General features: G+C 45.3%; 1 protein-coding gene across 2 annotated transcripts; it reads left to right on the top strand.

Annotated features, from left to right (window-relative positions):
• The first annotated feature begins 368 nt into the window (after positions 1-368).
• fbxw11a (F-box and WD repeat domain containing 11a) lies at positions 369-16,640 on the top strand. Of its 2 annotated transcripts, XM_031586825.2 has the most exons (14): positions 369-505; positions 2,656-2,760; positions 5,209-5,277; positions 5,463-5,682; positions 6,350-6,536; positions 7,001-7,091; positions 8,008-8,145; positions 8,296-8,414; positions 10,374-10,623; positions 11,611-11,729; positions 11,836-11,946; positions 12,097-12,175; positions 12,539-12,703; positions 15,200-16,640. In XM_031586825.2, the coding sequence occupies exons 1-13, from the start codon at positions 467-469 to the stop codon at positions 12,698-12,700; spliced, it is 1,689 nt and encodes a 562-aa protein (XP_031442685.1). In that variant the 5' UTR covers positions 369-466; the 3' UTR covers positions 12,701-12,703; positions 15,200-16,640. The 2 variants fall into 2 exon arrangements, with proteins under 2 accessions (XP_031442685.1, XP_012674880.2); XM_012819426.3 differs by lacking the exon at positions 2,656-2,760 and having other exon boundaries at positions 370-505.
• Positions 16,641-16,727: the final 87 nt, after the last annotated feature.

The following is a 16,727-nucleotide window of genomic DNA, read 5'->3' as shown; positions in this document are numbered from 1 at the left end:
ACGTTTTCCATTTTATACAGTGGTGCATCTACAAGTAATATATACACATGTCCAGATATATAAAACAAATATTTGGCATTTGTTGCCCTCTTAAGAGCAAAAGAGTAGTTTTCAGAATTACCTTTATAGAAGATCTACCTTTATAGATTGTTTTAGTGTTATGAACGTGATGTTTTTGCAAGGTCTTTATGAAGGTAGAAAAAAATGGCAACAGTGTTGTTGGGGAAAGCCGTAGTGGTTGTGTAGTCCAATCACATTGAACCATGCTTTACAAAAACACGCCTTCCATCACCGTATGTCCAATCACACAGTTGTTATTCATGAGAGGGCGTCGGAGTGCCGCCTTTGTCAGGTCATTACAAGCACAAAACACTCCCTGCCGTGGTTTGTGACGTATACTCAGTTGCGGGCAGCGACGCAGGGCTGGGTTTCCATTTTCGCTTCGAGTTTCGGGCGGAACAACAATATGGAGCCGGAGATGGAAGACAAAACGCTGGAGCTAATGGTAAGCAGTCGGCTCAATGTTGAAAACCTTAGCAAACACCTGGCTTGTTTTTCGGTTGGTGTAGAAGTATCACTATTCAGTCTATCATCAAAGGATTTCAGTGAACGACAAAGCAGTCGACATTCTGTAACGTTAAAAGCAAGGGGAAAGGACAGGGAAATCGGCGATATCAAGCTATCGTTAGACAAATAATGTCAACGTCAGTGTTGGGCCCTGAAAAGTATTTTTCGTTTGTTCCAGTTGTTTATTTTTCAAATTCACCAAAAGCTCGTCCTATACATGTTACGGGGAATGTGTCTAGAGTTAGATACATGACTACTGTCAATTATCAGCGAAAATGTCAGAAATTGAGGGAGCGTCCAGTCATTGCAGTGCCGCTGCGCCACTTGGCCCTGCTGTAACATAGCTAGCCACCTCTGTTATTAGCGTCATGTCTAGCGAGACTGATGGGCATGTAGCTGCTTTAGCCATTGGCTTCGTCACGTCATTGCTAATATGACTAACACATCCTATGTTTCCTTGCAAATGTGTCCCGTTTATCAGGCCCTATCTGAGAGAACGGTGACTGACGTGAGATGAAGGAGTTTTTATTGCTGCGTAGAAGGAAGTGTCCACAGCTAACAGGAACCCGTAGGATGGCTAGCTAGCTACCTAGCTAGGTCAAGTGGTGATTTCACTCGCCCTCCCCTTGACGTTATAGGTTATAGCTATCTGTGTAGCAGTGATTGTATGAAACGTGAATCTAAACACACGTTAAAATGATCAAAGTATGTTATGTGGTGTCATTCAACCGTTTAACACTGCGTATGCTAACTCGCGAGTAGTAACGTTATATCTTAGCTCTAGTTAACATAACTTGTTAATGGAAGCTTGACACGTTATTTCTGGGAGTTTTGTAGCCAGTGAATTTAAAACATTTGACCACATTCGATGTTTCACGCTTCGAGGAAAGTTAAACCCCAAGCAAGCCTAGTTGCCAAGTTACTCGTTGGAAATCTGTTATAACTTCACAGTTGGCCAAGTTGTAACGTTAAATTACTCTTTAGCTTTGTTAAAAGTTGTGGCTTGATTTACACTAACGCCAGTTTGTTTCCTGAAAGTGATTTTATTAGAGAATTTTGTTACTTGAGTGACATATTTTTCTACTGTGCTGATAAGACCAAAGTCCTTAGACCACGCTCTGTTTTATAATGGAAAGCATCTTAGCATTGTCCTGTTAAAAGAACATCTGTCCATAGACAGTATCTTTTTCATTTAATCTTCCATGTTATGGATTTTCAGTTCTCACTGTCGCTGTAATTCAACTGACGCTGAACTGGATATATCCTCATGCCATATTAGTTGTAAATGGCAGCTCTTACCTAGACACACCCTCCTTCCTCTGAATTCTGATGTTTAAAAAAAAAAAAAAAGTATCCTAACGAAACCATGAAATGGAAACCTCGTTAATACTTTGTAAAGAAAGTTGCACCCTAATGCTATACAATTGAAACCAACAAATACTGGGATTTTAAACCATGGGTGGGATTCTGTTTGTTTTGTTTGTACTTTTGATCGCCCAAGAGTGTGTGGGTAAAATCCCAAAGTGGAATTACCTCTGATGCAGTATACTGTTGTTCAGTACACTTCATATTTGATCACGCTGATTGTGCCCATCCTCTTCACAACTCTACCCACCCCATATTTTAACAATGCTTCTGTCTTTAATGTATGTGCCTTTGCACTGTTTGTGACTGCGTCCATGTGTGTGCGTGTTTGTTTGTTATACGAGAGTGCGTGCGTGTGTGTGTTTGTGCGCTAACTTTGTGTGTGTGTTTGGCTCTAATACTGGTTTTTCCCTCACTTCCCTCACTTAACTCCTTTCCCCACCTTCTCCTCCTTGGCACCCACATATTTGTCTCACTCCGTGTATCCTCTTTTGTTCACTCACTTCTCCCTCACCCCTTCTTTTGAATCTGGTTCATCCCTTCTCTTCCCATCTCTCTCCCTCCCTTTCTTCTACTCTCTTCTCTTTTCTCTTACAACTGTCTCACATGGCCACTCAACTGCTTCTTGTTCCTGTCCCTTTCCTGCTCTCCTGTCCCACCCCCCAAACTCCCCTCTTTCTCTCTCTCTTTCTCTCTCTCCCTCTCTCTCTCCCTCTCACACAGTGCTCTGTACCTCGCTCTCTCTGGCTGGGCTGCTCCTCGGTGGCAGAGAGTTTGTGTGCACTCAGGTGCCTGCAGAGCCTCCCCTCCTCCCGGGCCCACAACCAGGTTCTGCTCTCCTCCTCTTAAAATCACCCCCCACCCTCCCGTCTCCTATTCATCCCTTCTGTGCCTAGTGCTGTGCCCCCCACCCCTATGCACCACCTCAGTTTCTTCCCCTTTTTGCAGGGTGCTGGCTCTGGCTCCTGGTTATAATGGGTGTTCCGGGGCTAGTGGTTGTCCCTTAGGCATTCTCTCTCTTGCACTCTCTCTCTCCATCTCTCCTTTATGGGTGCCACATCAGATTTATTATTTAACACATAGCTGAAGTCAGCTACAGGAGAGTTGTGTAGCGATGTTTTAGAGAGAGAGAGAGCGAGTGAACGCAGTAACTCTAAAGTCCTTCACTCATTAACTTCCGATGCAGAATCTTCTAGACAAATTTAATGTCAGTAACTCGCAAATTGATAATACAAAAAAAATGGTCCCCCCACCCCCACCCCCCAAGTGGAATTGAATAACAGGAACTGCCACGTTTAGTGTAAAACTACTGGGAAGTCCTGTAGTTTGGCCTCAATCAATCAAGCGGCCTGCTGTATCACTGTGCTGTGGGTGTGGCTCGATGCGTTCTCACTGGCGAAGCGAGTGAGCGGGCGGAGTGTCGGCGTGCTGTACGGCCCACATGCCTGTGAATGAGGAGGCACTGCCTGTTCATCTGGCCACACCAGTTACCTGCCTGCCTGACTGCCTGACTGCCTGCCTGCCTGCCTGCCTTGTCTGCTTGCCTTGCCTGCCAGCTTTCAAATGATGCCGTCTGCCTCTTTCGGTGCTGTAGTGCTTGCTGCCCTGTCTTGTTTGCTTGTTTGTGTGTTTTTTTTTTTTAACCTCACGTTTGCGTCTGTCCTTGTGATTTGTTTGTCTGTCTGTATTTGTTTTGCCTGAGTGTCCCTTCATCCAACACTTGACAGGGCCTTTGTTATTTAACTGTTGATTCTAAATTGTGTGTGTGTGTGTGTGTGTGTGTGTGTGTGTGTGTGTGTGTGTGTGTGTGTGTGTGTGTGTGTGTGTGTGTGTGTGTGACCTACAGTGTTTACCCTAGGCTATGTTCCATGTGGAACTACAGCAACAGGTTTTGTATGAAAGGGCGTGTGTGTGTGCAGTCGAAGGTGGAGAGGGAAGATTGTTTTGGGGACACGGCAGAGATCGTATCTCACAGGACGGAAGAGACTAGGTGGAACATCAAGTCCTGTTCCGGTTAGTGTCAGACACTACGCAGCCCAGGATGCAATCTGATTATAGTCATTCCCAAGAATCCAATTTGTGAATCATGAGCTGTGCCAGATTGGACCAGGCCAGATGCTCAGGATGTTGAGGTCTAGGCGGATGTTTCTCGATCACGCTCTTCAGAGAACTAAGTATTGCAAGTGTATTCTCAGCTTGTGAACCTTGAGATCAAAAGCAGCATTCTTTTAATCTTAGAGTTATAATATAATAGTTGTTCTGGTCTAGGGCCTAGGCTTTATCATGTAGGTAGGCAAGGAGTCTTAGTTTTTTAGTGTTCCAACCAAAGTTGGGTCATGGTCAGTTTTAGCTTTAGAGAGGGTAAACGCATACAATGGAGTGATTCAGAGTCTATGAACATGATCAGGAAATGATGGATGGCTTTGCGAGTGATTTTAGTGCGAGTAAATGTGGTTAAGCCTCTTTAAGTAGGAAGACTGCATGTACCCTTATCAAACACACTCACACACAGATCACCCTCTGCAAATGGTCACGCTGTCATTTCATCTCATGCAGTGTATCCCTGCTGTGTTCTCTGCTTGACGCCTGCATTACAGTCTGTCATGATAAGTGAGGCTCAGACCTCTTCTGCCTCGTTACCAGCCCTCTCAAATGAGCTGGTCCAAGGTCACACTGTTCTCAGATCAGCGCTCTTGCACTCATGCTGTTTTAACAGAAGTCTCAGATCTGTCAAGGCAGACCCACCCACCGAAGTCCATTGGAAATGCACAAACTAAGTAAATGAGTGTTATCCACTGCAAAGTCACCCATTGTTTTACGCAAGACTAGTTTGCATAGGGTAGTTTTCAGGTGCGTTCATGCCACAACTAGTCTTGGGTTTTTTGAGCTCAGACTCTAGACCTCCAGGGCCCCCCTTGGACTGGCTCCAGCTCGCCCCGTCACCTCCTCTGAATGTCGTCCTGGTTCAGTGAGCTGTAGTGATCCTCACCCTGGATCCAATGATGCCCCTTGTGTCTGTGGTTCACTTCTTTCTTTTTTTTTTTTTCGTCCATTGTTGTTTGCCTGTTGTAATGGTCCCCCACCCCCACCCCTTTAAATGTCTCCTGTTAGTTCCCTCATGCACTGATGTGTTCCAGTAGCCTGTAGCGACACCTTTCTTTCTTTCTTTCTTTCTCTGTCTTCTGCAGACACCCTACATGCTTGTCCAGTCTCACTCATCTGTGTGGTGGTGTTTTCTTTGTTTTTATCTTCCCCCCTCCCTGTCTCTCTGCACAGAATATGACTGTTATGGAGCCTCAGAATCACTCAGATGAGCTTTCGCCAAAGAAGACCACAGTGTTCAAGGTGAGTGTTTCATCTGTGTTTGTGTGTGTTTGCGTGTGCAAGCATACATGCCTATGAACTGTGTGATATATGTACCATGTATTGTGACTTTGAGCTTTTGTGGATGTCACCAAGGTTTTTGGACATTCATCTTTAAAACAGTGCAGCTGTGTAACACCCTGTTCTCTATGCCTTCCCTTCGAAAGCTCGGTAACGGAGTCGTGTCGGGCTCCCGGAAGCGGCCGTCGCAGGGCAACTTTGAGAAGGAGAAGGACGTGTGCATCCAGCTGTTTGACCAGTGGTCGGAGGGGGACCAGGTGGAGTTTGTGGAGCACCTCATCTCGCGCATGTGCCACTACCAGCACGGACACATCAACTCCTACCTCAAGCCCATGCTCCAGAGGGACTTCATCACAGCGCTGCCAGGTACACATACACATACACTCAATACACAACAGCTCCACCTCAATGCCATACTGCAAAGAAACTTCATTGTACTGTGTACACACACTCACACACACACTCACTTACTAGCCATATCAAACCATGCCAGAGCACCTCACCTGTGTGTTACAGTGGACTGTACTGCTTGGGGGTCACAGTCAAATCGTCCTCACCCCCTCAGTAGACCCCGCAGCACTGAGGATGAACCTCACTGACACTCATAGGTCAGCCCCAACTGTGGGGACACATTCCCAGTCATCCCACTGAATAAAGGCAGACACACAAGCATGCCCTGCAAAATGAGTGCCGTGAATGGACCTCTTTCCTTTGATGAGCTGAGTTCCATTCAGAAGTATTATCACCACGTCAATGGTTTTAATCGATACAGTCCAGATTAACCTACAAGTTAGGATGGCTTACAACACTACTTCCTCGTGAGCCATACAGAAGGATTTAAGTGTTGCATTAAAAAACCTGACTTCCCAACTTGATTTTACAACTTTGACTGCCATTCCATTTTAACATTCAAGTCAGAAATTTGTTCCCTCTCTTGGGAGGGGAAAAAAACACACCAAATGTGTGTATATAAGTTACCAAATGTATATAAAACATCAGTCTTACTTACCACTCATCTGTCCCCTCTCCACAGCCCGAGGTCTGGACCACATAGCGGAGAACATCCTGTCGTTCCTGGACGCGCGCTCGCTGTGCTCGGCCGAGCTGGTGTGTAAGGAGTGGCAACGGGTCATCTCCGAGGGCATGCTGTGGAAGAAGCTGATCGAGCGCATGGTCCGCACAGACCCGCTCTGGAAGGGCCTCTCTGAAAGACACCAGTGGTGAGAGGACCACTGTCCACCAATGCATTAGCGTGCACTAGCTGCCCAGCCGCAATAGAACCTGACTCTGTAGGCCACGGAGTCAGACAGGAGAGGTTGAATGGGTTGTGATGAGACGGGGCTTTTCAAGCAGAGCAGGAACAGGTCACCACCGCTGTCAGGTCACACAGGGCTGTGTGGGTGGGAGAGATGCAATGTGAGCATTTTGTTTGTCGGGGCAAAAAAAAGATAACCTTAGAGGATATGTAATTGATGAATGGCAAAAAGAGGTTTTGAATCACAGACGGTACATGTTTGCTTTATAAGCATTGTGTCGCACCACTCATAAGCATTGTGAGATCTTGTGTAGTCATTATTGTCGGGGCTGAATCTTTGGGGCTTATTAAGGCACCCAGAAAAGTTTTTATTATTCCGAAGAGAGCCTGAAGTAATATGATTGGTTGTGTTCTGCTATCCGTCACCAGGGAGAAGTACCTCTTCAAGAACCGCACACCAGAAGTCCCGCCCAACTCCTACTACCACTCACTTTATCCCAAAATCATCCAGGACATAGAGGTGAGAATCTCTACACATGTTATTTATTTGATTATTTAAAAAAATACGAATTAATTCCATGCTTTGTGATGAATTCATATAGATTTATCGCGTATATCAATTTGCAGTGATAAGCTTTTAAAAATCTGTCAGATTTGCCATTGACGTGAAGTGACAAAGTAAACAAGCCTTGGCAGTGTTTATAAGCAGATGTTTATCACACATTAATGGCAAACAACAGATACTTCAATTAACTATATTTAATGAAGACCACATTTTCTTTATTTCTGATTAGCCCATCTCATAGCTTGTCTAAAACTAGTGAGCTAACTAACTTGAGTAACTTCAGACTACACCAAAAATGTAAGCAAATGTTGCTTGCTTGCGAACTTATGTCACCAAAAAACACGTAGCCCATAGCTTTGCGTGGCCTCGGTTAAATACCAGTTTGCTCTTACGGTTAGGGTTAGAAATATGGTCTCCTTGAAAGAAAATAATTACTTTTGGGGATTTCCAGAGGTTTTTGCAAAAGCTTTTCTGAAGTTCAGGAATTCTCCATCTCATACTTGAAAACTAGGTGATGTATATAAACAATTCCAAGATTAGGCTGTAGAGTGTAGACCTAACTACCAATATAGCCCGAAACATTGATGCTAGCTCTACATCAAAAGCACGCAGTGGGAGAAATACGAGCAATGCACATTACCACAATGCAGCCTGGCTACTAAGTCCATCCAATATGGCCGTCGCTGAGCAGTGCACAGTGACAAATGGGGTCAAGGGGCATCATGTAGTACGATTAATATGCGTTATTTCTTTTTTTCTATAATTACTTATTGAAATGAAGGTGTTATTTTGGCAACCCTTATCTATCCTTTTCTCCTTCTCTCTCTCTCTCTCAACGTCGATTCAATGATGTATCTGACTCTGTCCTCAGACCATAGAGGCTAACTGGCGGTGTGGAAGGCACAACCTGCAGAGGATCCAGTGTCGCTCGGAGAACAGTAAGGGGGTGTACTGCCTTCAATATGACGATGAAAAAATCATCAGCGGCCTTCGGGACAACTCCATAAAGGTGTGTGAGAGAGTTGCTCAGCCAGAAGATCCCAGATATTGTTGATGATTTCGAATTTGACGGTTATTGTTTATTGAGGTAATAATGCATGACCCCCCTCTCTCTCTCTGTCTGTCTCTGTTTCCATCTCTCTCTATCGCTCCTCCACAGATCTGGGATAAGCAATCTCTTGAGTGTCTGAAGATTCTGACGGGCCACACGGGTTCCGTCCTGTGTCTGCAGTACGATGAACGGGTCATTGTCACAGGCTCATCTGACTCCACTGTCAGGTTAGTTGTAGCGCGCACATGTTCTCACACTCACATGAAAATAGGACCCTGTCCTTTTCCTTGACCTTTGTGTGAGTGTTATTATTTAGACATTAAACCTTTAGATGTTCAGGGCAAAATTTACAAAGGGTATTTAGCCTGCGTTTTTCTGGTTATCATCTAAGCCTTAAACGATCGTTAACCATAGCTTGTACGTGCACAGCTAAACCGTGGCGATCAGAGCAATTTAATCGGATGATCACCCGTTTAGATGTCCACATCTAACTTAATGCGATGATCACCACCCGCTTAGATGTCCACGTCTGACATCTAACTTTCAAAAGGAATCACCTGCTGCCTGCCTTCAATCTACTGGATGAGACAGCCCTGTACATTACTACCTCTCAACACGCATGTTGTGTGAGGACAGTTTGAAGCATGGCCTGGTGTTGAGACGCCGCTAACATGTCTGAAAAGAAACCGAGTGAAAATGTGATAATTTCATACTTTTTCGACGGTTCAGAAGCTAGTGAAATTCTCGCATTATGAAATTTATATCACTAAACTCTTCAGACAGCCTGCTCCTACTGGTGAATGAGTATTCACGATTCACGGCCAAATGCCCAGACAACTGCGTTACACACCCATTAGACAGCATTCTAACTGCGTTCGACAGCCCCGGACGTCTAAACTTCGTCATCGTCTCATTGTCATTTAATCACAGGTGACCAACATTAAAACGTTTCTTGGAGAATCGCCCTTTGTAATTTGGTGATTCATTTTGAATACCTAAACATTGTTGGAGAAAAACACCCTTTGTAAATTTGGCCCTTAGTGTCGAAATGTTTATTTGGGACAACCCGTGAGCGCACACACACACTCACGCACGCACACACACACACACACACACACACACAAATGTTCTGTCTCTCATTCACTTGTTTTGTTTGTTTGTGAAAGTCCTCCCTTGCTGTCTGTAGACTGTAAGTGTATTTGTGCGCTCTGGCTGACATCATGAATTTAGCATTTTCTGACTAATCCTAATATTTGTCCTGGAAAACACCCTTAAGAATCCAACATGAGATGACCCTGACCTCAGAAAACATTAACAACCCTCTCGGCCAATCTGTGTGTGTGTGAGGGAGAAGGAGAGAGGGAGAATGTGTGTGTGTGAGGGAGAGGGAGAGTGTGTGTGTGAGGGAGAGTGAACGCATAAGACCTTGTAACATCAATCAAGTGCAGCAGAGAACGGCAGTGACACCGAAGCCCTTTAAAACTCCACATTGCGCTCTGTCCTGACTGGGAAATCTCCACGGAAAGGCTGAGTTCACTTCCTGAGCCAGAGCTATGACAGGCAGGCAGATGTGTATGGCCCGGGTGTCATGTTTTCCAGTGTGCGTGCGAGTGTGTGTGTGTGTGTGTGTTTGTTGGTTGATCGTGTGTGTGTGTGTTTGTTGATCGTGTGTGTGTGGTGTATACATTTGCTAATGTAATGTGTGTGTGTGTCTCTCAATGCACATGTCTGTGTCATCCCTGCTGTCCCGGTGCCAATACAAATCTGTGTTTTGAATTTTTCCCTGTCGGTTAATAGGTTTAGAAATTAATTTTATCCACCCATCAGCAGGGCTTAGCTGACACTAGGTGGCAGCACAGACAAGCTTCTGTGTACAGCCCGTAATGGAAAGACCATTAGCATCATGTTCTGACTTAAGTAGCCGCTTTGAAGCCCTCTCTCAGGGGGTTATTAAGCTAACTCGCTTGGACGTGAAGGAAGTGCATTAACATTTAGCTCACTCTGACTCGCTCTTACTTTCCTTCTTTCTTTTTCGCTACCCCTCTTTTCACACTCAACCTTTTTTTTCATCTGTCACCTTTTCATGTTCTTACTTGGTGTCGCTGTATGTCCCCTTTATGTTTTCTTTGTTTGGTTCTTTCTACTGACTGATTATCTTTCTCTCTTTTTCTCCTCTCGTCCTGCAGGGTGTGGGACGTGAACTCGGGCGAGGTGCTCAACACGCTCATCCACCACAACGAGGCGGTGCTGCACCTGCGCTTCTGCAACGGCCTGATGGTGACGTGCTCCAAGGACCGCTCCATCGCCGTGTGGGACATGGCCTCGCCCACCGACATCAGCCTTCGCCGTGTGCTAGTGGGCCACCGCGCCGCCGTCAACGTGGTCGACTTTGACGACAAGTACATCGTCTCCGCCTCGGGCGACCGCACCATCAAGGTGAGCTAAAGTGGCCGGAGGAAGAAGGGTTTATGGGAAATGTAGGCACACGTCTGAAGGGGTGGCTGAAAGTGTCCAATTTTGTGGAGGGGTCTATGTTTGCTGTAAGAATTTTGGTAGTTTTCAGTGGCAAAGCCATGCGTTGAATTCCCAGGAAACACTGTTGGAATCGACTCATTCATTCTGTTGTGAGTTATTTTGGACACAATAACCAAACAAAATGCGTTTGACTGGTTTGCTTTCATTGGACAGTGCGAGGAATTTTAAAAAGTGAGAAATGGCCATATGTTTGACATAACTGGCACTTTTTCGCTACTGTTATTTCTCACGGCTCAAACTCTTTAGAGACGTGTGTTTTAAAAGTATTATTCAAATTAAATAAAAGGAGGGGGGGGAGGGAGCATAACATTATCCATGTTATTTTTATGAACTTAATGCCAAGAGGGGCATGGGTAACATGCAACAGGAAGATCTTCCAAGATGAAATTCATCCGGAAAATAATTTTTTACAAAAAAAAAAAAAAAAAAAGAAAACAAGTCCAAACAATCCCGACCAGAACACGCCGTCTTGATGTCTTCCATGCGGAGAGCATGAGAACCTTTCGCGTTTGATCGGGCCACATCGGGTCGGCATGAATAAACCATCACAAGAACAATACGCTCCCTGTGTGCGTCTCCCGGCTGGGTTTGTCTTGTAATATCACTCAGCGGATGGCCAGGCCAAGGCAAGGAGGGCTGCCTGTGTTGGTTGGCAGGGCCGCGGGCCCAACTCCCCCCATCCCCCTGTTTGGCTTTTGGGTCGAGGGACCCGCTGGAGGCCTGATCCGTCTCACGTTACGAGTAGCCGTTCTGGTCTCCTTGATATTGGACTTTTCAAAAAATTATTGTCATGTTAGGGTTTTGATTTAATTAGGAGTGTTATGAATGTGTGTGCAGGCAATTAATGTGTGTGTGTGTGTGTGTGTGTGTGTGTGTGTGTGTGTGTAGGTGTGGAGCACCAGCACGTGTGAGTTTGTGCGCACATTGAACGGCCACAAACGAGGCATCGCCTGTCTGCAGTACCGGGACCGGCTCGTGGTCAGTGGCTCCTCCGACAACACCATCAGGTTCGTGGATGTGTGTGTATGTCTGTGCTATGGCTTTTGGTGGGTACAATGATGTTGAATCATGTAGTGTGTGTCTCTCTCTCTCTCTCTCTCTCTCATTGTCCAGGCTGTGGGATATAGAGTGTGGGGCGTGTTTGCGGGTTCTGGAGGGCCATGAGGAGCTGGTTCGCTGCATTCGCTTCGACAACAAGCGCATCGTCAGCGGAGCATACGATGGGTCAGCAACACACTCCTTCTGTTTGTCTTGGCATACACATACACACAATGTCCCTCTCTCTTTTTCTCTCTCTCACACACACACACACACATAACTCAAGATTTGCTTACAGTTGCATGATGTTCTGTCTTGTCCATTTTCTCTCTGCAGTAAAATTAAAGTGTGGGACTTACAAGCTGCCCTGGATCCCCGGGCCCCAGCCAGTACCCTCTGCCTGCGCACACTAGTGGTAAGTGTGTGTGTGTGTGTGTGTGTGTTCAGACAAATACTGTAACTTTACTGCATACCTAATGCAAAAGAAATTTCATCTAGTAAGCAGGGTGAAAGCATGCATTTTTAAAGTGCCAGTATGCCTTGGCAGAGTATGCTTGTGCAGGGATCATGTTGCGTAACAGTTTCAGTGAAACTGATTGCTGCCTTCAAGCTATCCAGGTGATTTAAAGCACAGGCCAACTCCCTGAGTCCCATGTAGCCCAGAGGTAAACATTGTGAACTCTGTGGCTTCCTCCTGTAGCGGTAGAACTATTCTATTGTTGTGGTGTGAACAACAAGGTTCCATTTTCTAATTCCTGTTGTCATGGTGACCTGGCAGGAACATTCGGGGCGCGTGTTCCGCCTCCAGTTTGACGAGTTCCAGATAATCAGCAGCTCCCATGACGACACCATCCTCATCTGGGACTTCCTCAACGTGTCGGCCAATGGACAGCCAGAGGGCCGGTCGCCCTCACGCACCTATACATATATCTCCAGATAGCAGGTACATCCTCATACTGATGCGCTTGCTAGTGCACCCTCAGACACGCGCACACACACACACACACACACACACACACACACACACACACACACACACACACTTCTAGCTCCATTGTGTGGATAGGTATTAGAGTGAGGGCATGTATTCAGACACGCACATACCAGACGGAGCACATATATGCCCACTCATAAGTCCACTCCCTCACAAGCAGTTATGTGTGTTTGTCCCTTCATAAGAGTTAGGAATGATTTACAACTGATGAGTATCCCATTGAAAAAAATCTTTTGTTATTTATTTATTTTTTGCCAATGAAATGACTCCCTTTCATTTAGCACATTTGTTATTCTCTGGTGACCAGTGTTTCAGCTCTGCACAGTTGCAGTGAGTTCACAAGTGTCTTAAGGAATGACTACTCTATCAGGCCTCTGCTATGCACCTCTACTGATTCAGAGAATAAGATCCTCCATTGATTGGAACGCAGCACTGGTCACTGTAGTCACATAGTATCGCCACACTCAACCTGGGGTCAAAAGACAACCACATCCCTCCATCGGCCTTGCATGCTGCCTTTATGCATACTACACATGGCCAACAACATACAGGGTGCTGCGAATCATTACAAATACATGTCTTATAAAATCATTCCGAGGCTCGCCCGCATACTCGATGTATGCGGGGAACGTTCTGAAATTATACACCACCTAATGCAATAGCTCCAGGCTACTGTGCTAAATACCGTTCAAAATGTCACTGATAAATCACCTCATGGTTTAAACTCTGGCTGGAGAACTGGAAAAAATACACACACCTATATACATGTAGGTGTGAATCTTTTGGCTTGAATGCTGTGGTGGTCGAAAAGACATGGAAAATTCATGTTATCCCGGCCCATTTTATAGATGTGGTTGTGCTTTGAGCTTACAACACTGCTTGTAAGGGTCTTCATTAGGGATGCACCGATACCGATATCGGTGCCGATACTTCGTTAAAATACTCGTACTCGTACTCGTTTGTGATTTGCCGATACCAAGCACCGATACCACTCATCAGTATTTCACTGCATCAAACTGGCCAGTCTATGCTGACACAAAATGTGATTTATTGTCCTACCACTCTCTGCCAGACTAGTAAGTAGCTTATTTGCCGTCTTGTGTTGCATTTGCTTAATGTTTGACTGTGTTAGGAAAGTTTGTCATAGTGTCAAAGTATTTCAGTATACAGGTTTCGCTAAATTTTGCTGCTAGCATCTCGTTAGCGATTAGCAATTTCGTTGTGCTGCCTTAACGGCGATTTGGGCTCATTTTAAGATAAATGACGACGACAGGAGTAGGGCACAGTGTAAGATCTGCACTGCTACGGTGTCGAGGGGCGGAAAGGAAAGTACTTTGTTTAACACAAGCAATTTGATTAAACATCTGAAGACACACCATAGTGCTAAGTACACAGAGTTCACTGATGCTAGTGGCGCAAGACCAAAGCAACCAATCTTAACTGACGTCTTGCAAAAGAAAAAAACGCGCACGCACACACACAGAGAGAGAGGTAGAGAGAAAGACTGTGCCACATAGGTTAAGTGATTGTTTGTGTACTTGAGCAGGAGATTCTTCTGATCCTTTTGTAACTGAAATGTGCTCTTGTGCTAATCCAGTAATAGTTCTGTTCACTTTTTGTTAAGCAGACTGTGTTGTTAACTATGCAGCAAATTGAATTGCCTTTATCTGGTTATATTTGCATTTTGTCTAATGTGATGATATTGTCTGTTTGAAGGCTTTTTTTGTGTGTTAAAACCAGAAAGCTCTGTTTATTTTTGGCTTGGGATAGCCTTCTGTTAATTTTGTACTATAGGCTTGACATAATCTGGAGAGGAAAAAATAAAATCTGCCTCCAAATTAATTGCACTTTCATGGAGACCAAATCTAAGAAGTATCGGTACTCGGTATCGGCAAGTACACAAATAAAAATACCCGTACTCGTATCGGTTTGTAAAAAAGTGGTATCGGTGCATCCCTAGTCTTCATTCAATATGAGCTTTGCTGTCAGCTGCACTATTTGCTACAGTGTTGTATTGCATTTTTTTTCTGTAGAACAGGGATTCATAGGGGATCTGTACTGCACACATGACAGGAGAGATGTTCTGGGTAGGACTGCTGTAATGGAGGTCTTAAATTGACCACCGTTTACAACCCCGTATAGAACTTGGGAGGTCAAAAGATGGTCCTGGAGCACCCAGTTAAAAATGTCAATGGTGAGATACCACAGACCAACCAAGGTCATCCCCAGCAGCCCATAAAAATAGCTGTGGTTTCGCTGCCTGACTCATAACCCACATGTGTGTTCAGCACTGCTGTGTAGGGAAGTGGCGTCAGCTCACCCCAAGCAGAGAAAAGAGAACCTCTCCCCGCACGGAGTAAGAGATACGGAAAAGGCATAGATGTCACTCCACACACACACACAATCTGCATGGTGTGTGATTTGGTCTGTCTTCTCTTCCTCCAGGTGCCTCTCCTCTGTGGCAGTGTGTCCTGGGAAAGCTGAGAGCTGATTGGCTGTGGCGGGCCCAGAGAGGAGCCCAGGGACCCTCCTCCTCCTCCTCCTCCTCATTTTCATCCTCACTGCTGTGCATTCATCCCCGCAGCGACTCCTCAATCTGAAACAGCACTTTACGACGCTGACCTGTACGCGCCCCCCCCCCCCCATCACTGTTGGTGCACAGCCCTCGATCCAGTTCTATTTAAGCCAGCTCTATTTAAACAAAAGTCCTGAAAAGCACATACTTGCACTCTTCCCCCCTCCCCTCCCTCTCCTAACCACTAGCCCTGACCAGTTCTCGGGGTGGGGTTCTTCATGTCCAGCCTGTTTGATCTTTAACACAGACATGCTACTGTAGATACGCTAATAAGCTTAGCGGTAACGCAAACAGCATCCAAGTCTACTACTACTTAATACTTACAGGACACTAGCCATATTGCAGAGGCACTCGTTCTTTGCATTCTCTCTCTCTCGGTCTCTCTCTCTTTCTATCCCGCCACACTCCCCCATCCCTTTTTCTTTTTCTGATGGACGGGACCGATGGACGCTCACAGACGGACACACGACATGATTGCACATCAGAGACAGAGACTCTGTGCAAGCCTCAGGGCATGAAGACCTGGTTGGTTGGTTGGTTGGTTGGTTGGTTGGTTGGTTGATTGATTGATTGATTGATGGACGGATTCATAAATGGGATGACAATTTTGAGGAACGAGTGAGGAAGTAGGGAAATGGAGGAAAGGAAGTCTCCGTCAGCCTTCCCTGTTCCCTGTTCCCTGTGGTGCCTTTTCTTCAGGGCACAGGACACACTTAGTGCTAGCCAGACTTGTTGATTGACAAGCCCGCAGCACCGAACTGCAGTGACTGACGTCTGGTGGGGGTTGGCCCCTCACTGTGTCTCGTCACTTGTATGTATGTATGTATGTTTGTGTATGTGTTGTTGTTTTGTTTTATTTTGTTGTTTGTTTTGGTTTGTCATCAAGGAGATTGCTGTGCATGTGAGGCCAAAGGGAGAAGCTGTTTTCTGCCAAGCCTCCTTTTTTTTTTTTTTTACTCCCCGTTTCTTTCATACTGTTTTCTCCCCATATTTCACCCCTTTTTTTTAAATTGGACAAGTTATTTCTTTCTTGCTGAGATTGTGCTAGATGTTGTAACTCTTTTCATTCAGTGTCAAATTGTTTCCTCATTCTCTCACTTTCTCTCTCCCTTGCTCGCTCGCTCGCTCTCTCTCCTCTCTCTCTGTTTTGCCTGTACTTGCCTGCTTTTTTCTTTTGTTCTAAGGGTCCTGTGTCTTGAAACTGAGTTTATCTGTAAACAAAACTGTCTTGTCAAAAACTGTGTTGTATATTAAAAAGATTTTTTAAAAGATGGAAAAAAAACCTTATTGTGAATAAAACACTTTACTGTGGAAGAGTGTTGATATAATCTGTGTGTGCGTGTGTGTGCGAGCGCGCGTGTCTGTGACATTAGTGTGTAAGCTATCTTGTGTTCGATA

Source organism: Clupea harengus, chromosome 20 (genome assembly GCF_900700415.2).
Source record: "Clupea harengus chromosome 20, Ch_v2.0.2, whole genome shotgun sequence".
Taxonomy (NCBI): Eukaryota; Metazoa; Chordata; class Actinopteri; order Clupeiformes; family Clupeidae; genus Clupea; species Clupea harengus.
This window is presented reverse-complemented; position numbering and strand designations above follow the sequence as displayed.

What these genes read in the sequence shown, in the direction of transcription:
- fbxw11a (XM_031586825.2), top strand. Translation starts at nt 467, where the DNA reads ATGGAGCCGGAGATGGAAGACAAAACGCTGGAGCTAATG. An exon ending in TCATCTGACTCCACTGTCAG is followed by an intron (nt 8,415 to 10,373) that starts GTTAGTTGTAGC and finishes CTCGTCCTGCAG; the next exon opens with GGTGTGGGACGTGAACTCGG. An exon ending in GTCAGCGGAGCATACGATGG is followed by an intron (nt 11,947 to 12,096) that starts GTCAGCAACACA and finishes TTCTCTCTGCAG; the next exon opens with TAAAATTAAAGTGTGGGACT.